General features: G+C 34.1%; 1 protein-coding gene across 1 annotated transcript; it reads left to right on the top strand.

Annotated features, from left to right (window-relative positions):
* The first annotated feature begins 5,566 nt into the window (after nucleotides 1–5,566).
* LOC118070147 (uncharacterized) lies at nucleotides 5,567–7,030 on the top strand. Its single transcript, XM_035088579.1, has one exon. The coding sequence runs from the start codon at nucleotides 5,567–5,569 to the stop codon at nucleotides 7,028–7,030; it is 1,464 nt and encodes a 487-aa protein (XP_034944470.1).
* The last annotated feature ends 19,810 nt before the right edge of the window (nucleotides 7,031–26,840 follow it).

A 26,840-nucleotide genomic window follows, 5' to 3' on the forward strand; every position in this document is an offset into this window, starting at 1 on the left:
AAACTTCCCTACAACGATTATGGAAGTTTGATGACAGTCATCAAACTTCCAAAATAATTTTGAAATCTATAAAAAAAAGAAAAGTAACAGAAAAATACGATAAATGTCGGATATACGGTTAAAACCATATAATATAATAAGTTCTGTTCTTCAAGAATCTAGGGGAAGCAGAATAACTAAGGAAAAATCAAAATTTGTTGCAGAAAATAGATCTTTTAAAAAACCTCGGTGACTGTCACCGAACTTCCAAAATAATTTTGAAATCTATAAAAAAAAGAAAAGTAACAGAAAAATACGATAAATGTCGGATATACGGTTAAAACCATATAATATAATAAGTTCTGTTCTTCAAGAATCTAGGGGAAGCAGAATAACTAAGGAAAAATCAAAATTTGTTGCAGAAAATAGATCTTTTAAAAAACCTCGGTGACTGTCACCGAACTTCCAAAATAATTCTGAAATCTATAAAAAAAAGAAAAGTAACAGAAAAATACGATAAATGTCGGATATACGGTTAAGAACCATATAATATAATGAGTTCTGTTCTTCAAGAATCTAAAAGGAGCAGAATAACTGAGGAAATATCAAAATTTGTTACAAAAAATAGATTTATCACAATTAGTTTTTTAATTTTTTACCTAATAACGGATATTGAAGATTAAAACGTGAACGTTATATATAATAACATCCATGTATACATTTACCATAGTACACTCTTGTAACAAAGTATCGTACCATTAATGTTCCATTTATGTAGCATAAGTTATGTATTACAAATAAGCATATACATAAACATATGAGCAACATCACTAAGTTATGTAACAAAATATTATATCCAATGCAAAATAATTCATGTATCGCAGTGTCTATATAACATATGTAACGTAAGTTACATTATACTGATGTTATTTCATTTTATTGATGCTATGTTACACTAAGGAAACGGCTGCGACATAACATAAACATAACATAAGAGTCACTGTTGTGACGTTTTTTTCAAAGTAACATTGTTTGGTCACGAGGACATAATATAGCCGTCACAATTGTGACGTTATACTACAATCACAATGCTATGTAACTGATACGTAAGATAGAAGTAACAATTAGGTACATATCATAAAACTCAAATTTGATATAATTGTTATGTCACCTATAAGTCAAAAAAGTTACGTAACTTGTTACTTCCTTGTTATATCACATTTACATTCTGTGTTCACTGGGTAACTCCTCCAGTTACAGGAGCACTCTTACTGATAATGAAAGGAAATGATCGTAAAACTCACTTTCTGTTCTTTTACAACAAATGATATGTTACGAACAAAAGAAATATGTTTATATCCATTATACACTGTGGATAACATTGTTTCAGTAAAAGAAAAAATTTCCCATTGGAAGATCTTAAATATATTGGATAAATCCTGTTTTCAATTGTTTATAACAAATTGAATTGTTATAAACAATTCACATTAACAAAAAGTAGCATAAAACTTTCCGAACAACCCCCTCTACATATCTGTTAAATTTGGTCGCAATCGAATTAACCGTTTTGGAGATTACCCTGAACAGACAGATAGACACCAGAAATTCATATAGTAGTATATATACGTGCAAGTGGAAGTTTAGTAACATTTCGTGCGATCAAAGTGGAATTTTGGAGACAGTCACCAAACTTCCAAAAAAATTTTCTTCCTCCAAATAAATTTTTTTTTTCAATAAGGTTACTAGAAACAACGCGCGCTCTCCGAGCGCGCTGTCTCAAGACAACAACGTTAAAAATTATTTAATTTTTATTTTTATTTATTTCAAAAATTTAAAAATTTATAACAATTTTAGGTAGTTCCTATGCTACATAGGTGTATTTTCTGCTCTTTTATGACTTTGCCAAGCCAGTTTTTTATTTTTCTGAAATAGAAAAAAGTTCAACAAAATAATGTCTTATGAAAATAGTGAAAAATATGATATTTCAATAAGACATTATTTAAAGCCAACCACAAAATTTATAACAATTTTAGGTAGTTCCTATGCTACATAGGTGTATTTTCTGCTCTTTTATGACTTTGCCAAGCCAGTTTTTTATTTTTCTGAAATAGAAAAAAGTTCAACAAAATAATGTCTTATGAAATAGTGAAAAATATGATATTTCAATAAGACATTATTTAAAGCTAATCACAAAATTTATAACAATTTTGGATATTTATTATAATTGTTTTTTCTTTCAATCATCTAGAACATCATTTTATCCATGATTCCAAATGAAATCTATTAAAATCGATATGCAACACGCGGGAAACACTTTTTACTTTTTTTTTATCATATTCTTTTGTTGTTATTATTCGACAAACACTTATTTCTCATTGATCATTTAAAACTTTTCTTTACCAATAATTCCTAAAAAAGTTTATTTAAATCGATATACAACACGCGGGAAACTTTTTTCATTATTCAGAACATAGATGTCTCTTGGTTAGGCAAGAGAGAAGGAAATATTATGAGTTCAACGTGAAAGAGAGTGATAACAATACGTAACGCAAGAAAGAGGGCACTGTAGGGAGCCCAATGTGAAAGAAAGTGACAAAAGACACATTCAGTAAGAGAGAACACATGATAGAGCGCTCGATTAAGTAGAGTGAAACAGCGAGCGAAAAAATCTTGAATAGCAGAAATATCGCTGTTAGGGGCGTGGCTTATTTATAACTCCGTTAATAATTAATAAAAAATTCTCGTTTAACGTTTAATTGGAAGCTCATGATATAAGATAACTACCTATTAAATATGAAATCATAATATGTAGCAATTATAAAGATATTTGCATATAAAGATGCGTTAATGACGTCACACAAAATTTTTCGTGTATAGAGTAGTCGGTAGCCTCGGCGCTCATGGGGGAAAGAGCGCGCTAGTGAGAAAGAGAGAGAGAGGGAAAAGGTGAATGTGCACTTGGCGCCGAGTATCTACCGTTACTCTAGACAAGTGGCGACTTAAGAGAATATGGGGCTCTGAATTATCAGGCCCTAACAAAGTCAAAGCCACGAACATGCTCGCTGTCCCAGTCTTGCTATACTCATTCGGAGTTCTCAAATGGCTCCGAAAAGAGCTTAAAGATCTGGACATTATCACGAGGAAAGTGATGACATTATATCGAAGTCATCACCCGCGATCTTCTGTCTAACGCCTATACTTTCCCCGTGATCTGGGAGAGCGTGGACTACTAAGTTTGGAGTGACTACATGACAGGTTAGTCATAGGCCTGGCTTATGACATCTATGAGAGCTCTGATCCTCTTCTCAAGAGACCGAAGGATTCATTATGGCCTGCCAAGATGGTGTATTTTCCACCCTCGCCTATCGGCGTGATGGTATGCACGAGCAACTCGAGGACACAAGATGCCGAGTTTGCCACGGTGATGTAGATGAGACGCTATTCCATGTATTATCGGCTTGTCCGATATTGGCGCGCTCAGCCTACATACACCGGCATAACGCCGCTCTAAGAGTGCTGTATTACCACCTTCGGCACTGTTATGGAATCGACGAGACACCAGTGCTGCCCTATGTGCCCGGTGAAATTGAGTCAGTCGTTGAGAACGGGAGAGCAAAAATTCTCTGGAATTACCCACTCTCTACGCCTCAACGCATTGAACACAATAAGCCGGATATTACTCTTTTCGACCATACCACCAAGCACGTATATTACATTGAGTTCTCAGCCCCGGCCGAGACAAATATACGTGCGGAAGAAGAGAGTAAACAGGAACGCTACAGAGAGCTCATGGAGGTCATGAGAACTGTCTATCCCGAACACACGGCGCACGTGATAGTCCTAGTAATTGGCGCCCTCGGAGGGATGAGGGATCGCTTTCTGACAGAGCTTCGAACAATACCAGTCTGCCGTAGGCAGGCTGAGATTCTCGCGGCTCGTATGCAGAAAGCGGTCATCCTTGGTTCTCTCCGAATCCTGAGACGACTGTAAATAATGACTGAACGGCTGCAGCCCCGGCTCACCCTCAAACCTGAGGGAGTCGGGTGCCTGCAGGATAATCTCGTCTAGTCAGGCCTCAGGTGGGTCGGAGCCCTGGGATCCCTGGCCAGACACCTCTGACGAATCGCAAGATGATAAGAATAATAATAAATGGTCTGGTGTGCCACTTTGTATGAGATGGATTACTACCGGATCTACACTCAATACCAAGATCTAGCATTAGAGAGTAGAGACTAAAGACCCGCACTTAATCGATAGTACCTAACCTCTTGTACCTAATCTAAAAGTGGATTTCTGAATTTATAATTGATGATTCTTTTTTTTTTTTTTTAATGTTTATTTTACGTTTATTTTATGTAGAAACAATTTCTTAGCATAATATCAAAAGATTTAATTGTTTTTCTTATTTTCCTATGCCTTACATTATTTATTATTAAAAACTTTCATTCGAATTTTTTTCAGATTTTTTCAATCTTATACTGAAAAATCGTTTTGAGATTAATTGGAAAGAATTCTGTAATACCGACGAATTCGCACAATAACTGTAAAATAGTTAGCGCGATCTTTTTCATTTCTTGGAATCGAATATCTCAAAAAATAGGCGGAAAAAAAGAGAAGTGAGGCGATAGAAATCTGCGTTAGACAGTAAAGAACGAACAATGATCTATGAAGTATCGTCTATTTCTACATAACTGCAAAGTTATTTATGAAAATATGCAGATTCTAGCGGTAGAAAATTGTTTATAACAAAGGAACTATATGACGCTGTTGAGAATTAATTAATTCTCAAATTTGAATTTGCCAGCTGACAGGAACTTCGGCGGCCATATTGGGACTGGGTCGATAACCAATCGACCCAATAATCAATAATTCTTTATCTAGTCACTCATTTGACTACTTTTGAGTGTCCCTTTTGACTAATGAAGTTCCTGTCGCCTTTCTTTCACTGTTCTCGTTCACGTGTACACGCCATTCTCATTCATTCTTAACAAATCTTATAATTGTGAGTCAATCATCAGTACTAGTGCTATTGTAAATCATCAACAAAATTCAGGCTTTACGCTAAATCTATAATCAAGTAATATTTCACCATAATTCATTGTAAATTCAAGTCATTTCATCAAATTCATTTTGCATTGCATTGATAGGCTAACGCCACGTGCACAATCATATTCTTGCTCAACTTGAGAAGCGTGCTGAGCTCGTGTGGGAGGTCAATAATACTGAACACACCAAGTTGAGTATTTTTTAGACATTCAATTCACATTCAGTAATTAAAATTAGACATTCAGTGATTTTGAGCGACATTCAGTCTTCCTAGTGAACAACTCAAGTTTGTCAGTGTATTTTAGTGTATCTGTTAGTGCTGAAAATAAAGATTATATATTTTTTATAAAACCTGACTTCCGTTTGCTCTGTTCCGGCACAATCATCCCTATCCTTAAACGGTTAGGTTAATTCACAAGTTGAGATTTTCTCATCATTTAATTTGGTCCTTCGAGCCGGATCAGAGCTCTCGGTGTTGAAGTACAAATTTTTGGTGCTACCAGGGTACTGCTTCAGACAATCAAGTGTGTAAGTGCACAAAATGGCCGATCAAGACAGGAAGAGTGAGGACCAAGAGTCCACGACCTTGAAGCCTCAACCAACAATCAGCGTGACTCCTGACGATGGTGCAGAGGAGTTTGGTAGTCCAACCGATCAAATGGATAATCCATTAGCTCAGCCAAGTAGAAGATCAGCTACCGAAAGCATCATTCGGGTTGTTACACCACCCAATCCAGGTCTACCCATTCAACTAATGTTCAAAATCAAGTCTCAAATGGCTCGGCTACGCTTAGCCCAGTCATTCACTCAACAAATCACGGACCAGCAACAGACAATCACCAAAGAAGAAAGACTCTCGCTGGAAAAACAACTAACAGCGTTACATGAGTCTTTCAATTCAGAACATCAAGTGCTCGAGGAGGTTTGGCCACCATCTCAACTTCATCATCCGTACATTGTGGATGATGTCTTTGAGACATTCAACAAATCAGTCTCAGACTTCTTCATGATATCCGCTAAAGTAGCTTCCACGGAACCTCCAGCACAATCAACATCAACCAGCGGTGCATCTGACGTCGCACAAGCTTTAGCCCGACTTCCTAAGCTGTCAGTGCCTAAATTCCATGGGACTAGTGCCTCCTGGTTGTCGTTCAGAGATCAATTCGAGTCCATGATAGCCAATCAACCTGGTCTGGATGGGGTAATCAAATTCAATTATCTCAAATCAGCTCTTTCAGGTCCAGCTCTTTCTCTGGTAGAAAACCTTCCTCACACGAAGGAATCATTCACTAAAGCATGGTCGACACTCAAATCCAGGTACGAGAATCGCAAGAGGCTCATAAATGCTTACCTGGAAAAACTCTTCAGCCAGTTTGCTGAGTCAAAAAGAGCTTCACTACATTCAGCCAAGATCTCATCCTTACTCACAATTGTAGACAATTCATTGGACTCACTAAAGCTATTAGGACAATCAACTGAGAATTGGAATACAATTCTCATATTTCACATTCTCAAACACCTTGATCAACACACTCGTGAGCTCTGGGAAACTCAGGATAATGATCTTGAGCGGATGCCTACTTACTCAGAGTTCCATGACTTCCTATTGGCTCGGATTCGTACGTTGGAGAAACTGGAGCCACGAATCAAATCAGACAATCAACAACGCTCATCGCATTCAACTACCAGTGAGCGTAGATTCATTTGTGACTGCTGTAATGGTGGTCACTTCATTGTAGTCTGCCCAGAGTACCGGGCATTGCCTCTTGAGCAAGGCCTGAGGACGGTAGACAATAAAAAACTCTGCAGGAATTGTCTTGGAAGACATAACACACCAGCTTGCACCAATAAGAACAGATGTAAGGAATGTAAGTCCAAACATCACACCATGTTCTATTCACTTCTGTTCAGACAATCATCAAGCAACAACAATCAAGCGTCTTCCAGGACACAATCACCACAACAACCACCATCAGACACTCAGCCTTCAACTTCACAACAATGAGTAGGCGAAGCAGTCTTCGAAAATCAATCATCATTCACACAGACATTCAACCTTGCCGATGGACTTGCTCTGGAGAGTCAAACTGACTGGATGACCTTAGCACATGGGGTTTCGGCCTCAGGAGGGTTGAGGGTTCAGTTGGAATGGTCCAAAGGACAAGTTCAGAAGCAGCAAAATCATCTAGGACAATCAAAAGGTCAGAATGATCACAAGACAATCAATCAACATTCAACTAGTAGTGCTATCAGCACACAAAATCATCAATCAAGTGACGTTGAATCAACTCAACTTAGTAGACAATCATCGACGAGAGCAATCTGCTCAAGTCAAACAATTCCAAGTCATCTACATGATGATCATTCAACGCTGTTAGCAACAGCAAAAGTCAAAGCCAATTCACATTTAGGGAGTTACATTGCACGAGTGCTCATAGATCCTGGATCAAAGCTAACATTAATAACTTCTTAAATAGCCAATCTGCTGCAACTGAGAAAACACCATCAGACAATCAACATAAGAGGAGTGGGAAGCTTTAAGCTCACTGAAACAAAAGGTGTAACATTCTGCGAGCTACAATCATTATCATCCAATCATTTAGTACACATTCGAGCTCACATAATGAAACAGTTGACAGCTTTAATTCCAAAAGTGCCATGTAATTTTCCTAACAATCACTGGCCTCATCTCAATGAATTAACACTAGCCGATCCAACATTCAACATTCCACAATCAATAGACATTCTACTTGGAGCTGATTTTTATGGACAAGTCATTAAACAACAGATCATATATCACTCTCCAACAGCTCCTATAGCTCAACTTTCTATCTTTGGTTGGCTAATTCTTGGTCCAGTAGCACCAAATTCATCAGTCAATGATTATCACATTCCAATCACGAACCATGAAGACATTCAAGAGTTGCTAACAAAATTCTGGGTCCCAGAAGAAGTTCCTATGTCAAATCAACATCAATTATTATCCTTGGACCAACAATGTGAAGATTTCTTTAAATCAACTCACTCTAGACATTCATCAGGACGATATATTGTTAGAATCCCACTCATTTCTTCACCCTCAGCTCTTGGGGACTCCTATACAACTGCGTATCGATGTTTGAGGCGTTAGTTGAGGAGATTAACCAACGAGACTGAATACAGCAATCTGTACAGACAATTCATGAAAGAATACGAAGAACTCGGTCATATGAGACCTGCTCCAACAATCAATCCAGAATCTCAAGACATTCATCCATATTTTCTTCCTCATTATGGGGTATTAAGGCCAAGTAGCACTACCACCAAGCTCAGAGTAGTCTTCAATGGATCCAGCCCGACGTCAACTGGAATCTCATTGAATGACATCACTCATACTGGAGCAAAAATTCAATTAGACATCTTCGACGTACTTCTTTGGGTTCGTCAACATCAATACGTATTCGCAACCGACATAACAAAAATAAATCGTCAAATAATGGTTCATCATGAAGATTGGAAGCTTCAACAAATTCTTAGGCTAGACAATCACAACAGAATCATCCCATATCAACTCACAACAGTAACCTACGGCACTAGATCAGCTCCTTATCTAGCAGTTCGTGTGTTACTGCAATTAGTAGAGGATGAAGGCCATAAATATCCAAAAGCAACTCAGACAATCATTAAAGGCAGATATGTCGACGACATATTTGGAGGAGCAGATTCTCCAGAAGAACTAATTCAAGTTGCTGAGGAATTAATCAACTTGTGCAAGGCGGGCGGCTTTCCCCTTGCAAAATGGCAATCAAACAGTCAATCTCTTCTTCAAAAAACGTCACAATCATCAGGCAATCAACAAAAAATCACCTTCGAAGACTGCACTACAAAAATTCTTGGACTTCAATGGAATCCAAGCTTAGACACATTCACATTCACATCAAAATCAGTCACTCATGAGTCAACATATTCAAAACGCCTCATTCTTTCAGAAGTAGCTCAAATTTATGATCCTTTGGGGTTTGTGTCACCAATCACAATCAGAGCTAAGATGCTTCTTCAAGAACTCTGGTTACACAACCTCAGCTGGGACGAACCAGTCCCACAATCAATCATCAATCGCTGGCTGATTATCAGAGAAGAATTCACTCAACTTCATGAGATTTCACTTCCACGATGGATTCACACAACCAGACACTCAACTGTGGAAATTCATGGATTCTCTGATGCTTCACAGCTTGCGATGGCTGCAGCAATCTACTTAAAAATCAATTCACCGTCCACAGGGCCCAAAATCACACTCATCTGTGCGAAAACTAAAGTAGCACCAATCAAACAAATCACGATCCCCAGGCTAGAGTTAACTGCTGCGTTAATTCTAGCGAAACTCACGAAGTATGTTCGAGCTACACTCCACAGAGTGAACATACATTCAATTCACTTATGGACGGACTCTTCAATCACACATTCATGGATCAATTCAAATGCAGGACGCTGGAAGGACTTTGTCAGGAACAGAGTAGTGCAAATTCAAGAACTAGTTGCGGACGCGCACTGGCACCACATTTCTGGCAAGGAAAACCCAGCGGACTGTGCTTCAAGAGGCATCACAGCCAATCAATTAAAAGATTACTCGCTATGGTGAAGGGGACCCACCTGGTTAGCTGAAAATCAAGAAAACTGACCAGTAAATTCACCACCAGCTGACGAGGCTTGTAACTTAGAAGCTCGTCCTGGAATTTCACTCATCGCAGCAATTCAAGATACAATAATTCAATGGGACTTGGTCAACAGATATTCAACACTCAATAAACTACTTAGAATCACCGCCTTAATCATCAAATTCACTTCAAGACTTCGACATTCTTCAGTTACCAGTCCTTTAGCATCAATCACAACAGCTGACATCGAAAAAGCGAGAATCTTCTGGATAAAGTCTACTCAAGCAGCACATTTTCACCAAGAAATCAGGACTTTATCCAACAATCAACATCTTCCACCAAACCATTCATTCAACAGACTCACAGCATACGTTGACTCAGAAGGAGTTCTACGAGTAGGAGGACGACTTCAGCATGCTCAGTTGAGTCATGATTCAAAACATCAATCAATTCTCCCTCGACATTCACCATTCACCACTCTTATTATTAGACATTATCGTTTAGCCACACTACATGGTGGCACTCAACTTACACTCACAACAATCAGACAACGTTACTGGATCATGGGTGGAAGAGCTCCAGTAAAAACATTCATTCTCCGGTGCATCGAATGTGCTCGACAAAGAGGCATAAGAGCACAACAACTCATGGGCCAATTGCCACAATCACGTATCACTCCTTCACGGCCATTCTCTCATACTGGCATAGATTATGCTGGGCCATTCACAATCAAAACATCATCAGGCAGAGGAGCCAAGACTCGAAAGGCTTGGGTCTGTGTATTTGTCTCCATGTCAACTTCTGCAGTTCATTTGGAAGCAGTTAGTGACTATTCAACTGAAGCATTCATTGCTGCCTACAGGAGATTCACCTCTAGACGAGGATTATGCCAGACAATCTATTCTGACTGTGGCAGAAATTTCATTGGAGCTGATATAGAACTCAAGAAATTATTCACACAATTCACCAGAGAACATGAGGTCATCTCTAGATTCATCATCACCAACGGCACTCAATGGTCATTCAACCCACCTGCAGCACCACACATGGGTGGCAAGTGGGAGTCAGTAGTGAAATCACTTAAATTTCATTTGACGAGAACAGTAAAAGAATCACTCTTCACGTTTGAAGAGATCACCACACTACTGGCACAAATGGAAGCCATTCTCAACTCAAGACCTCTAGAGCCAATCAGTGATGACCCAGAAGACATTCAAGCACTCACTCCTGGACACTTTCTTATTGGGTCAGCACTCAACACTGTTCCTGAACCATCAACCTCAGAACCTGCGCATTCAATTCAAAATCGATGGCGGATGATTCAACGACAATCACAGCAGTTCTGGTACAGGTGGTCACAATCTTACCTACAAAAGTTACAAGCTATTTCTAAGTGGTTTTTCAGGAACAGAACAATTCAAGTTGGTGCATTAGCCTTGCTAACTGATGAAAGATTTCCCCCTACGAAACGGCCACTCGTGAGGATAATTCAACTACACCCAGGGCAAGATGGGCTTCCACGAGTAGCAACGGTGAAGACACCAACAACGACGTTGGTCAGACCAATCGTCAAGCTAGCCATTCTACCAATCAACCCAACTCCTGAAGCCCAGCAGCAGAATCAACCAGAAGACAATCATCAACCAGTTGCTGATGGCGGGCGGCATGTTGAGAATTAATTAATTCTCAAATTTGAATTTGCCAGCTGACAGGAACTTCGGCGGCCATATTGGGACTGGGTCGATAACCAATCGACCCAATAATCAATAATTCTTTATCTCGTCACTCATTTGACTACTTTTGAGTGTCCCTTTTGACTAATGAAGTTCCTGTCGCCTTTCTTTCACTGTTCTCGTTCACGTGTACACGCCATTCTCATTCATTCTTAACAAATCTTATAATTGTGAGTCAATCATCAGTACTAGTGCTATTGTAAATCATCAACAAAATTCAGGCTTTACGCTAAATCTATAATCAAGTAATATTTCACGATAATTCATTGTAAATTCAAGTCATTTCATCAAATTCATTTTGCATTGCATTGATAGGCTAACGCCACGTGCACAATCATATTCTTGCTCAACTTGAGAAGCGTGCTGAGCTCGTGTGGGAGGTCAATAATACTGAACACACCAAGTTGAGTATTTTTTAGACATTCAATTCACATTCAGTAATTAAAATTAGACATTCAGTGATTTTGAGCGACATTCAGTCTTCCTAGTGAACAACTCAAGTTTGTCAGTGTATTTTAGTGTATCTGTTAGTGCTGAAAATAAAGATTATATATTTTTTATAAAACCTGACTTCCGTTTGCTCTGTTCCGGCACAATCATCCCTATCCTTAAACGGTTAGGTTAATTCACAAGTTGAGATTTTCTCATCAGACGCATATATTTTTGTTTGCTTGCGAATAGTTTTTTTCGGAATCCCCGTGTGATTTTACATAAAATAAATCTTGGTTCAAATAGGAGGTTAAATTCGCTAATTAAGTTGCACCGTTACGAGACTAGATAGGCTTGTCAAATTCGTGTATCCTTCGGGCTCTTTTGAGGAGAGAGATAAAATTGCGGGTTTACAATTTATTTCAGGGTTAAAGAAATAAACATTGTAATGTTTTTTTCGTTCAGAGAGAATTAAGTCTCTTCAATTTGCGATTGAGAGACTTTAAAGCTGGAATCTATTAAAGAATTGATTTTCGGAGGTCAGAATAAAAATAATTTCAATAATAGTAAGGATAATAATAATTTTAGTAAAAATTATAATACTAATAATTCTAATAAAAATAAGAATTTTAAAAATAATTTTAAAAACAATAATAAAAATAATTCTAATTCTTTTAAAGGAAATTTTAGGTCTGATTCTCAAAATAAAAATTCCTTGCAAACTTTGCAATGTTGGATTTTTAGTGAAAAAAGAAAAAAAAATTTCGTCAAAACTAAAAATTAATTTAATTGATTTTCCTTCTGATTCTTCTAAACCAGATAACATTTCTGCCATTATGAATTGGCCTGTTCCTAAAAATAATCCTGAACTCAGAAGTTTTCTAGGTCTTTGTTTTCATTATAGAAAATATTTTGGTAATATTCCAAAACTTTTATATTTTATTAGTCAGGACAAGAAAGATTTTATTTATCCTTTTATTTATGATACTGATGCTTCAAATCTTGGCATTGGTGCTGTGTTATCTCAGAAGGTTCCGGTTAATAGACATCGTAAGACTGTTTATACAGTCCAATTATTTTATTGCAAGGAAAGAATTATTAGTTGTTGTTATTTCTCTTGAGCATTTTCGTCATTTCCATCTCGGCGAGAGGTTCACTATTAGAACTGATCATGCCTCTCTCACTTGGTTACTTTCTTCCAAAAATTCTCAAGATCAAGTAGCTCGTTGGTTTGAAATCTTATTCTAATATGATTTCGAAGTTCAGCATAAACCTGTTCATAAACATGGCAATGCTGATAGTTTATCTCGGCGTCCATGTGATTGTAAAAAATGTCTCAAAATGGATACTGATGAAAAATATGACGATAACCTTTTGAATTGAATTATTAAAATCAAAAAAGAAAATATAATTTCTGAGTGTAATGATGTTTTACATTTGGATTCTATTAAAACGCTGGGAAGCTCCGAATCTTTCCGATGTTATTCATCAGGTTCTTCTTCCTCGAGTTGAGTAAATGAAATAATTCATGAGACTCATAATTCTCCTACTGGTGGTCATTTTGGTATTAATAAAACAATTCCAATTTGACTGACGAACGCTTAGTTTCTAAGCAATTTATTTTTGATTGTATAGAATCACGTTTCCTCTTGACTTTATGCCAATAAGTATTTTTCTTTTTTCTTTTTCTATAGTCAAAAACAGACAAATACAATTTAGAGTCAAAATTTGGAAAACTTGTTAAAATGTGGTACGTACAGAGAGTTTAATAATGCCAATATTTTTATAAATATTCATACAATCAAACCTCGATTGAAAATATACTAGTATGCTCTTGCGATTTCGTCCGCAAAAAAAGTATATATTTAAGTACAAGTTGTACTGTTTAAAACATATCATTATCTTACTGAATGATATGTAACAAAAGGAAATCAGGATTTTATCGTAAAACTCAATTTTGAGTTATTTATAATAAACTTACTGGTCATTACTGGAAGAGTCCGTTTTCATTTATATTACAGAATTGATAACTTTTTTCAGTGAAAAAAAGAATTCTTCGTTGGAAAAACTTAAATTTATCGCATCGATCGCATTTTCAATCTAAACTATATGAATAGAATGTTCTAGAATATTCCAGAAATCTCTGGGTTGATCAAGAAAGTTCTGAAATATGTGAAAATGTTATAATTGAACTTGATAAAATAATCTAGAAAGTTTCAAAATGTGTACACATGTTGTAATTAATCTAAAAATCTTAAGATTCTGGAGTATTGAGGTATATCCATCTAATGTTCAATAAGCTAATAAATCCATCAATATCTAAAATAGAAATTTACAATATTGTAAAATAAAAGTATGTTCTCATTTATTTGTTAATTAAAACATGACTGAATTGTGAGAGAGATGGCTTCGTGTAAATGGTTAGAATGGAAATTCTAGAATAGAATAGAAATGAGAAAAATTTGGGACTATCATGTCTTATTTTACCCACTATGTGATTACACTGAATTATCTATTGATGAAGTATGGGACGTTGAGGTTGATAAAAAAAATTATCATGGACTTTCATGGGAAATTGGTGATACACCGTATGAAACACTGAACAAGTACTTCAAAGAGACATTGAACAACGTACGCTATATTTTTGTACGAGATTATGAAGTGCAATATTTTCTGGAATCATTGATAAAGATAGATATTCCAATTGTTAACTTGGAAAGAGAAGATTTTACAATTTTTAATGATTTCAACAAAATCAAGTGTCCACATCATGACCAACACTACGAAGGAATTATGAAGAAAGGAATAAATGTCGGACCAATGAAAATTTACCTAGTAACCAAGAATTTACTGAAGTTAAATCCAACAGACATGAAACTTTTAACAAAAGAATTCATTATTAAAGAGGCTGCAAATAATATCGATACTGCATGGGATAAACTGCCGAATGAATGGAAATTAGATGAAGATTTAAAAATGTATCGACGATGTTACAAGCATCATCCACCAAAAGACGACCATAATGATAGCCCCGTTCCGTTTGTTAAGAATTGCAAAATGTATAATAAAGAATGAAATGTTTTGTGAAATTGTTTACTCAAAGGATTGTATTCAACAATTAGATCATGAATAATCAAACAGTATGCTGATGTATTATCGGGTATCGGTTTTGTAGATTCAAATTCGATTCGCACATCCACAGGTCTAGATTTTAATGATTCATTTTGTTTTGAATAATCGATGACAATCAAAGGTGCTTTGCCGATAAATTGTTCTTTTGTGAGAAGACGTTCTGAATGTTTACTATAATATGATTCTTGGAAATTTTTGTATATATTATATAATAATACATATTGATTGTGAGCTACGTCAAGAGTAGATGAACTATGAGAGTTCTACCGCATTTTTTTTTCAAAAAGACGTGAATATGTCACCTTGGCGTTAGCTAAGTGTCGGCGTGTAGTGTCTCGGTATGTGGTCAATATCAAAAGGAAAAACTTACTTGAGAACTGAAGCTAATGCGATGCATTGACTTGCAGTTGGTTCTTTAATCTCGAGAAGTGGAGCTGATGCGAGGCATTGACCTGCAGCTGTATGATATAAGTTTATATGAAATTTGGAGAAATGTTATGTGAAAAACATGAAAAATGTTACTGGTAATGAATAAAATTAAAAAAATATGCATAACCTAAGTAGTATATAGACATGCAGCTGTACAATCTCAAATTCAATATGAGGTAGGTTTCTCTGATAATTTATTAGAAAATAGATTTGAAAAAGATTTTTAAATTATTTAAACCATATATCATCTATATTTTCAAGTAAGCGAGAAATGATGAGAAAAAGAGAGAAAAATCATTATATAGAAATTGTATGAAACGTGAAGACCAAAGTCAAGAGTCTATCAGTCACGTTTCGATCGTGAATGGAATACAATCATTGTAAACTAGTTGTTAAATTCATCTATCGATATTTATCTAACATGACTTCTTTACCGAAAAATAAGTGTCATATTTGTCTATCAGCGGATTGCTATGTATATACAGCGGGAAAATTAGTGTTTGAACATATTGTGAACTTAGAGCCATCTGGATATTCATGGAAATTCCTTAAAGAAGAAAGATTATAGGTCGGATTTATTCGATCCAACTGTGGAAACCACACTGCAATTGGTATAAGTCAATCAACTAGTGAGTTTGATGTAGAAAAATAAGTACATGAATCTCTGGCATATGCTTAAAAAAAAATTGTAATACAATCTAACGATTTAAATATTGAAGAAAACTTAAAGAATTTAAGTCTTCGAGAAAATTTCAAGATACTTGAAGATCAAAAAATAGATTCTCTACTCAAAGAAGGCTACGGTGCGTTGAGAGCATACATCGATGCACATCCTAAAATGCTTCCTGATGAAGATATAACATCTCGATTCAATAAGGATAAAATAAAATCATGGATTGTTGACTGATGCTATAGATGCGAGCTGAAAAAATGCTTCATAATACAATTATGGTCATTATATGTCAAACATCGATACAGATACAATTTTACATGGGATTCAATAACAGCATCATCAGGCAAGGTGTGCATAACAAGATTAGAAAATGAGTACATAGATTTCAATGATATGGAAATCGATATTGGAGCTCTAGGAATAAGTATATGCAGGAGAGATGATATGCTCACAATTGAAAATTCGGAGGAATTTGTATATAGCGCTCATGAAGCTACAGCATGGGCTGCATAAAAAATTGCACAAATAATTTATTCAGAAGCAGCTGAAACTACGCCTAACATTCTTCAAGATGATGAAATCGAACGCTTAAATCAAAATAATATGCTCAATAAGTACATCGATGAGCATCCTGAAGTTCTACTAGATGAGGATATGGGATGCGTCTATGAAACTAACAGTGTAAAACTTTATTGCTTTGTTGATATAATGTAAATTTAAGATTAAAACAATGTAATTACCGATAAATTTATATATGTTCAATGTTTTCTCTAATAAAGTACAAGTCTTACAATTTGTGAGCTATTTAATTCATGTTTTAAATAAATAAATTCCTTTGCAATTTTTCCTCGTTTTCAAAAGTAGAAAGAGGGATCTACAACGATATAACAAAAATTTAATGTCTCTCGTAATAATTACCAATTTATTATAAAAATGATGCATCAGTATTACCAAAACTCTCATCCGAATAAGATCATTCTATAGTATACAAATATGAATGCCGTTGTGGTAAACATTCAGGGTTATACCTTTATGAATAGTGAGTTTGTTGTTAAAGAATTTCCCGTTATCTCTTTGAATAATTTTCAAGATAAATCGTTAGAACGTACTGTGTTCTTCAACCTCAAAAAAGTTTCGCATCTTTAGCGTTTGATTACCAAAATCAAATTTCATGGAATACTTGTGCTATTCATGGAATCAATTCGGAATGTGGAGAAGTTTCATATGATCATCTAAAAAAAGTCATAACGAATGCATATATTTATGTTGCTGATGGTTTACAAAAAGATTTTTTCCTGAAATTTTCAACCTCAAATCAAGTAATAATTTTTATTTCAATTTTTGTCATATTGGAAGGACTTTGGAAGTGAAATCTGCGATAATTATTATTCAAACTTTATATTTCATACATTATAAAAAAATTGACGATTTATTATTGATACAAAATTTAAAATGGACTTGAGATACAATACAATGTTAACGGGAGTTTTGTATTTTCATAGATTTTATATGTTTTGTTCATTTAAACAATTTCCTAAATATGCAAGTGAATAACTGTACATAGCCCTACTAATTGTCTTTTTTTTCAATAATCTTCTTCCCTTTGAGAAATTTAATTAAAAAAATTAATTTATTTTTAGGTTACAGCCTGTTACTGTTTATGTTTAACTGGCAAAGTCAAAGATACTCCTAAAAAATGCCGAGATATAATTAATACTGCCAAGAAATTATTTATGAAACAAAAGTTTATAACTTCCGGGATTTTACTTCAAACAATCTAATTTGATCTCCAATTTGAACATTCCCATAGTTATTTGATAAAATATGCCAAGTACTTATTACTGTTGGGCATAAGAATGCTACAACTGATATGGTTGAACAGGAATTATTGTTTGTAGGGAGTGAAAAAAGAAAATTGGTTGCTTTCAGGAACATTAATTGTAAAGATATATCTCTACCAGTTCTTGTGTCTGTACAAAGCAAAGAAAAAGCTCTCGAATTATCTAATGAGGTCATTTATGATGGAATCAACGTTGACGTCATTCACGCTAACAAGACTCAAACTCAATTGAGGTTTTTTTTATTCAATATAGTAAATAGTGTATATTTATGATAATAACTGTATTGTAGATAAACTAGTAAAATAATTTACAGTGAATGATTATCCTGAATAAAGGTCAAGAAAAAAAAAATAGTAATCTCTGATTTTCGATGAAGGTCCTAATCAAACTATTATTTTTTGCAGATAGATAACGGTATAAAGATGTTTTTGAGAAGGTAAAATATGAGTTCTAATATGTATAGACTTAATGAGTCGCGGAATTTATTTTAAAGGTGTCAGTCTCATTACAAATTATGATTTCTTAACATCTACTATATCATACATTTATAGAATTGGTAGAACTGGTCATAAAGAAAAAGCAATAACAGTTATTACTACAAGATAAGATCAATTTACAAAAGTATTTTTTATATTGAGTCAACATTTAGTATAATAAAATATATTGCTTCTTACTAATATTTTATATTTTTAGTATTGCAGCAATTATGCGAGTGTCTAGTTGCGATGTTTCTAAATACATGGTAGCTGTGAAAAAATATAGAAATAACAAATAAGAACATTCAGCACCCACACGTGACTCAGTTCGTACAATTCCAAAGTTTAAAAGAAAAGAATTACAATCTTCAGAATGTAAAATGTGTTAATTATCTAATTAACATTTTATAGAAAAATTCTTCATACACATTTTGTATACGACTGGAGTATTCTCAAATAATATATAATTTAAAAAAATAGAATCGATTTTGTGAATATATAAGACAATTTTATATTTGTTTTTTATTTCAACTGTCAATTATTTTTTTTAAAGAAAAAAAAGTTAGATATATTTTCTTACATACATTTCTTATAGTAACATCATATCATTCAATAATATTCGCTAGTTTATTTACTTAGTATATGTTTCTAAATTTAATATCAAAATTCACAAATCAACAAACTTTCATTAATTTACAAGTAAAAATATCCTACCGCAAGTTAAATTCTTAAAAAATGATCGTCATCATAACATATCATTTGGTCATGTTTCATAAATTTATACAGTTTGTAATATAGTAATTTTTTATATGATTACAAAATTGATTTTTAGAATACTATTAATATTTTTCACAACATGCTTTTGTTGAAATTAACTTTTTGTCTAATATCTGTAATATATTTATTTGTATTTAGTTTGATAGATTTATGTCTTACATAGTCAATCACAAGGCATTTCAGGTAGTTTATTAAACTGTTTGTTATTAAACTTACAAATAAAATTATCTCAGTCGCAACGATATTAATGAATATAATCGGTCCAATCACCCGGATATACACACATTTTTGATAAATCAAGATCAATTGCTTGTTCTTCAACATTTTCACGAAGAATCTGAAATTTTAGTTTGAAGCCAAGCTTTTAAATGTTTGGTTGTATTATAGTCACAATATAATTTATTACCGCGTACTTGTTTTTATCTGAGATATCAAGTCAGAACTCCCGGCTATTCATGGTATTTAAAACAGGAAAATGTGTAATATTATCGTATGAAAGATCAAGACTCATCAGCTGGGCAAGTCTTGTAAATGAATTATTTTCAGGTTTCCATAAAAGCATTATTTGATAAATTAAAACAATGAGTAGGTATTATCATAAGAAAGTGGCCTTTGATATAATATGATCACCGACAGTGATTGCCAATGATTTCCATCTTTCCTATTTTATTTCGCTTACGTTAAATATGTCTACAGTTGTATTTTTTAAAATGAATGTATGTAATATTCAATGAAAAATCTGAAAAATAAATTATATATTCTTCATTATAATTTAAAAAACATAATTAAGTATACAAAAGTAATTTTCAAAACAACGACTGAATAAATTGCATTTAAACTTTTATTAACGATTTGATCTACTGGTATTAATTGCTTCATATTGATGTAAAATAAATTGTTTCACTATAGTGATACAATGTATATACTTGATAAAAACATTCATATTAGCATCCTTGATGGAAACAATACAAATATTTTTGAATTACACTACACCTAATCAATAAAAAAAAATAGTAGCGAAAATTAAAATATGAGCAACGGACAGTTCCAGTGAAGTTAGATAAATCCAAATTTGAACAACTTCCCACTGGAAAGTTAAAAATCGTAATTAACCATTTCGAATATTTACATTTAATTACACAAAAATTTCGTGACTATCATCCAGTGACTGTAACTCATATAAAACTAATAGAATGTAGAAAAAATATGTAATTACATTATTAAAGAAACAGCATCTGCTTTAGATTTATACGTTACAATTATGATTAATTTCACTTTTCTGTACTGTTATTGTTGTACAATAAATGTTTAGTGTTAGGGAACTTATAGTCTAGCAACTGTGTGAATTTATCGTGCATTGATTACAGAATGAAAATAAAAATTTTTTTGGTTACATGTTCTTGTAGAGGATTATGAAGAGAGTATTTATGCAAATCTTTATTACTCGGAAACAATAATTACTATTGTTTATCGCGTGCCAAAGTTTGGCAAATTGCGTTTTTTCAGTTACTCTATCATTATTGCAAACTAGCTGTCACTTATTTATGTTCTCGCAAAATTTTTTATAATTACTTATTAGTAATTATAGAATATTTTTTTACATTTCTTTCATTTTTTCGAATTTTTGAATTACTTTTTATCGTTTTTTGTGAAGAAATGAATTCTACGCACTTTTTTCGTGCGATTTGGTACATTGTACGTCTTTTTTCAACAATTTCTACTCGATCTAGAGTATTTCTCAGTTTGTCAAATATTTTATTCTATACGTTTTAATTGTGAAGGGACAAGGCCTTCTAGTGCGGGAGGTCACGTGAGCAATGATTGTTGCAACGTTTCATTTTAATTGGAAAATGTCCAGAAAACGATTCTGAACATTCTAGGATTTGTAAGATACTGGAAATATTTTTTTTTTTTCAAATGTTCATTAACAAGGCGCTCAACGGCATATTCTGCCGGAGTTTATTTTAATTGTTTTATGGTGTGTAATGTCTGAATGTATTTAAATTATTTCACATAATTATTTAAAATATATTTTAAGAAAAGCTAAAAATGAATAGCAATAAAACTTAAGGATTGAGGTTAACGATTATTACTCAAGTTATTTTTTGAGCCTTCCTTAGATTTTGTTAAAATAGAAAGGATTTCGAAGAATAGTTGAGGAAGTCATTTTTTAGATATTTTATTGCTTTTGGAAAACCCACGTGGCGAAAAGCAATGAAACTTTTAAAAAAAAAGTACGTGACGTAAGAAGAGCGTTAGCTTTTCCAAAAAAGGGAAAGACCATGCGAAGGGACTTGTGCGCGCCTGAAGCAAGGGATTTCTAATTATGTCACATTCGACTCAATAAATACGTAAGGTTTGATGCATCAGTCAGTTGTCGAAAAAGTAAGATCGAGATCAGATCGTCGTGGAACATCTCTTAAATCGTGAGTCTTGAGTATTGTATTGATAATACTTCAAAGTTTGTAAATTTTTGTATGAAGTTTATTTGATCGTCAAATTATTTTTAAATTGATATTTAAATTAATTCGCGAGAAAAAGTGAATAATTGCGCTGACTGGAATATCGACTAAGGACCAATTAATTGTAATTCATCTCGACCAGAGTAAAAGAAATCATCTGTTGGTAACGTTTAAATTGTTGTTATAATTTTTCAATAATTTTCATTCAATAAAATTTTGTTATTGTTTTTATATAAATCACACATTTTTACTTTCTTTATCGAAGATTCCCTCATCCCTGTCTGTTGGTCGAAAGGCTAGGACTAAAAAGAGGAACTTAAAGTCTCTACGGTTAAGCATATGGTTTACATATTGACACCTTTAAAGAGCAAAATTACATAACAGGTGTTACATAATAAGTGATTAATACATTGAATTTTTATCATACAAATGTCTTCATAAGGGTTGTTTTGTAGTACTTTCGAATATACACTGCTGTCGCCATCCGTTATCATCTCAAAATAAATCAAGTTGTGGTCTTTAAGACTATTTCGGAATCTCTCGACAATAATGTCACTATCCATACTACACGGAGAGAAATATATAGTAAAGTGAGTCAACTATGATGTATAGTGAGTCAACCTTTTTCGTAAAAGTTAAAAATAAAAATATTGTCGAAGGTTATGTCCCAAGATTGAAAGCGTGTAAAGGCGTATTTTTGGGAGATTGTTTAGTACGTGTTAATGATGGTCATGCTTATATGCAGGTTTTTAATACGACTGAAAATGAAATGGGATTGAAAATTCCTACTTTTTTTATACAGTCAGTAGGGAATATACACGATCCGAAAATTGATCAAGAAGATTTTTCGAATAGCGATTGTAAAATTGAAACTCAATCAGATATCAATGAACTAAATTTTAAAGATTTTAATACGGAAAAAATTTTGTCAATTGTTGAAGATTTTGAAAATGATAAAAGATTTAAGAAAATTATAAAGTTATTGAGATTAAGCCATTTAGGCGAAGAAAAAAGAAAACATGTCGAAAAAATTTTAAAAACATATGCAGATCGGTTTCATATTCCAGATGAACCACTAGGGTCAACAGATGTATACAATCATAAAATACCTACTACTTCAGATATTCCTATAACAGTAAAACAATATCGTACGCCTCAGTTTTTAAAGACAGAAATTGAAAAGCAAATTAAGGAGAAACTCGACACAGGCATTATCGCGTTAAAACCTGATTCATCGAAATTCGATGCGGTAAAAAATGTTCCGGTACCGAAAACGCAAAAAAATATTAGAGCTTTTCTGGGTTTAACTGGATATTATAGAAGATTTATTAAGAATTTTTCGAAAATTACAAAACCATTAACGCGTTTATTTGAAAAAAATAGAGATTTTGAATGGTCTCAAGAAGCACAGAGTGCTTTCGAGATATTAAAGGAAGCTTTATGTAAAGCTCCAGTATTACAATATCCAGATTTTTTAAAACCATTTATAATTACAACAGATGCTTCAGGCACTGCTGTTGATGCAGTTTTATCTCAAGGGGAAATAGGTAAAGATAAACCTATTGCTTAATATTCGAAAGCGTGAAGACGCGCTGAGTTGAAATATTGTAGTGTACAGGAATAAGAGGCGTGAATAGTTAACAATGTTTTATCTTAGAACTCGGTTATTTATTAAAGTTAACCACAAAATAATCATAAAACTCATTTTACATATGAAACTCAAAAAAAAAAGGTAACTATAATTTGGTCAGAGTTTTGGAAATGGCGATATCAACATACTCACTGCACACTTCATACAAATCAATATATATATATAAGTTTCAAGGTTAAAGTAAAAAAAAAAATTCAATACAAATTAAAGTAAGTAAAAACTATTTCTACGCGAAGAAATTTGTCAATAAAAAAAAACGCAATTAAATCAGAGGCTTTCCCTTGATTTTCTAGCCTCGTAGATCTTCCAGCGTGGTAAAAATGTAAGGAGTCGTCTTACCAGTGTCTATCGGATCTACCGTACTTGTCGTTGATGATATTGGTAACGGCTGTCGTCCGAGTAATCTTGGTGCTCCAGGATTTCCCAAATCTTCCAGGTCCAAATAAGAAATCAGTGTAGAAACTGGCCAATTTGTTGCAATCTTGGAAGAGTAAGTTACGGGATCCCAAGGCGTGTCTGCACGCGTTGATATCCCACGACGGAAGAGAGTGAGTGTCTCCTATGAGGAGACCTCGTGGCGAATTGGAAGGACACCTGTCCGAATTTGTTTTAATTAGCCCAGGCATGCGCCAAGGCGCGCTATTTAGAACTAACCACTATCATGATGCACCTTATAATATGATACACATGAAAAAGAAGCTTCGGCTATTGTCTAAACTGTTAAAAATTTTAGGCCTTACATCTATGGGCATAAATTCACGTTAGTTACTGATCATAAACCATTGATCTGGTTTCAATCTGCAAAGAAGCAAACGCGAGAGTTCTTAAATGGCGTTCAAAATTAGCAGAATATGATTATGATGTTGTATATAAACCGGGAAAAATTAATTTGAACGCGGATGCATTGTCGCGAAATCCGGTAGAAGTTGTAAATGTTACTACTTGTGCTCAAGCAAAAGTAGGAAATGAAAAGAAAGATTGCTCCGATCTCGAATTGCGAATGAACAATAAAGTCAGTGATTTAATGATTTATTAGGAAAATCGTCAAAGGAAAGAGAAAACGGCAATGTTATTCCCAAAAAGAAAAGGGGTAGGCCGTGAAAAGGAGTCGTAAACACGGAAGGAGCTATGCTCAAGAAAAGAGATAGGCCACCGAAAAAGGTGTTAGACTCTAAAGAACCTGATAATGTCAATACTCAAGGTATCTCTAGTGATGATGATACGAGATTTGCTGGTTCTGGAAATTCTCATGATTCTGATTCCGAGTCTGAAGTCGAGTCGGACAATGAATCGGATGATTCATTGAAGGATGTAGCTGTTGATGAACAAAAATCTAAGGGAATAAGGTCGAATATTATTTTATCGAAAGAATTATTTCAGTATAGAAAGGATAATTTAGGTTCTTTTGTTGATGAGAGTGGACATCCTTGTGATGAGGGCTCTAAGAAATTAAAAGATCTTAATAAAATGCCTTTAATTAAAGCTCCCAGAGTAGGAAGTATTTATTCGTTCAAGGTTAATCGAAAAGTTAATTTTGCATGTATAATTCGTAAATCGAAAGGAGAATCTATAATTCGAGTAAAAAGTCATTTAGGACGATGTTTGGTCAATTTAAAAGGCATCTTAAAAGAAAGGAATATTAAAACAGTTTCGGTTGCTTATTCAAAGTATATAGAAAATATTCCTTGGGATGATGTTTTATCAATGATTAAAGGAATTTTTGAGAATGAAAATATAAAGGTAATTATTTGTTTAGGAACTATTAGGCACGTTCCTCCGGATGAACGTGATAAAATTTTTGCGGAAGCACACTCTTCACCCGTTGGTGGTCATAAAGGTGTGTCTAAAACATATAATAGATTAAAGCATAATTATTATTGGGAAGATTTAAAGGGCGACGTGCAACGTCGAATACAATAATGTTGAAATTGTCCATTAAAAAAATTAACTCGTGTTAAAAATAGGCAACCGATGATTATTATGGATACTCCAGGTACAGTGTTCGAGAAAATTGCAATGGGCATAGTAGGTTCATTACTAGTTACATCACGAGGAATCAAAGTGTAGTGTCGCGATTCCACTTGAAAATATGACCGCGATTTCGGTTGCGGATGCATTTATTAAAAGATTTATTTGTGTGTTTGGAGCACCGAAGGTTTTATTGACTGATCAAGGTCGTAATTTTATTAGTGCTTTTATGCAAAGAATAATGAAAAGATTTAAAATAAAGAAGTTGCAGACAACCGCGTTCTGGCCACAATCAAATGGTTCTCTAGAGAGATCCCACCATGTGTTGGGAGAATATTTAAAACAATTCGCACGTAAAGGTGACGAATGGGACGAGTGGTTAGAATTAGCCATGTTCTCATATAATACGAGTGTTCATGAAGGTACGAAATTTACACCTTATGAACTTGTTTTTGGAAAAATAGCGCGCGTCCCGACGAATGAACCTCTGCATAACTTAGATCGTCTGCCAACGTATGAAAATTATATAACAGATTTAGTGGAAAGATTAATAATCATACGTAAATTAGCTTATGAAAATCTAGTAGATTCAAATGAAACGTCAAAGAAATATTATGACAGAAAAATGGAACCTATGGAATTACATATAGGGGATAACGTTTTCTTAGAAAAAAGTCCAAAGCCAAATAAATTAGGTGATCATGATCATGGACCATTTGAAGTTTTAGAGATACATCCAAATGGAAATGTCAAAATACTAATTATGAATAAACCGAAAATAGTTCATTCTGATAGACTAGAAAAGTCGAAAATAACGATGTTCGAAGCTCAAGAACAATTGAAGAAGTCAAAAAAGCGAATAACCAAGGAGAAAGATCCAGATTATTGAAATTAATTCTTGTTGATTGCGGTTCTAAGTCGTTGAATATGACAACGATATCTCTATTAGACATTGAGGAATGCAATGTTGAAGACGAGCATGTACGAATAGCAAATGTGAACCTTTTCTTACTGCAAAGTAATGAATATGATCATGTTGAAATAAAACAATGTAAGGTTGAAATAAGTAGAACTGTGCATTATTGTGGAATGCATTCTCATGTTTCGGTTGTTGATAACGCGTACATGGATTATGTCCATTCCATGTCAAGGAAAGCATGCCAGATAACGCACGATCATGGCACGCTTTGAATCGCTAATGCAGTAATAGATGGTTTACTATTAAATACAACTACAAATAGAAGCATCACCTTGGCAGGCTCATCAACTCAAAATGGAGCTTGTTCAGGTGCACAGTACTCAGATCCATACGGTACATGGAATTCTGTAGTAGTAATGGGCACTGTTCGTATTAGTTTACGATCGGCCATAGCCCGAGTAAAAACGGATTCCAATCAAATTTATTTGCCGTCCGGTTTTAAATGTAATTTAAATTCGGGAACATGTGTAGATCCCGAAGGAGGACATACCTTCTGGGATCAATTACTGCGTAGATATTGTTCTATGACTACATATTCAATATTATATAGAGGATTAGCTCAGAAAATAGAAACTAAAAAGGAAACGATTTATACAGTTCAGTCGAAAGATACTACATTCTCATTATC

Source organism: Chelonus insularis, unplaced genomic scaffold (genome assembly GCF_013357705.1).
Source record: "Chelonus insularis isolate UGA/USDA-ARS -01 unplaced genomic scaffold, ASM1335770v1 contig_52_pilon, whole genome shotgun sequence".
Classification (NCBI taxonomy): domain Eukaryota; kingdom Metazoa; phylum Arthropoda; class Insecta; order Hymenoptera; family Braconidae; genus Chelonus; species Chelonus insularis.

Coding starts and splice junctions, on each gene's coding strand:
- LOC118070147 (XM_035088579.1), top strand. CDS start 5,567: ATGGCCGATCAAGACAGGAAGAGTGAGGACCAAGAGTCCACGACCTTG.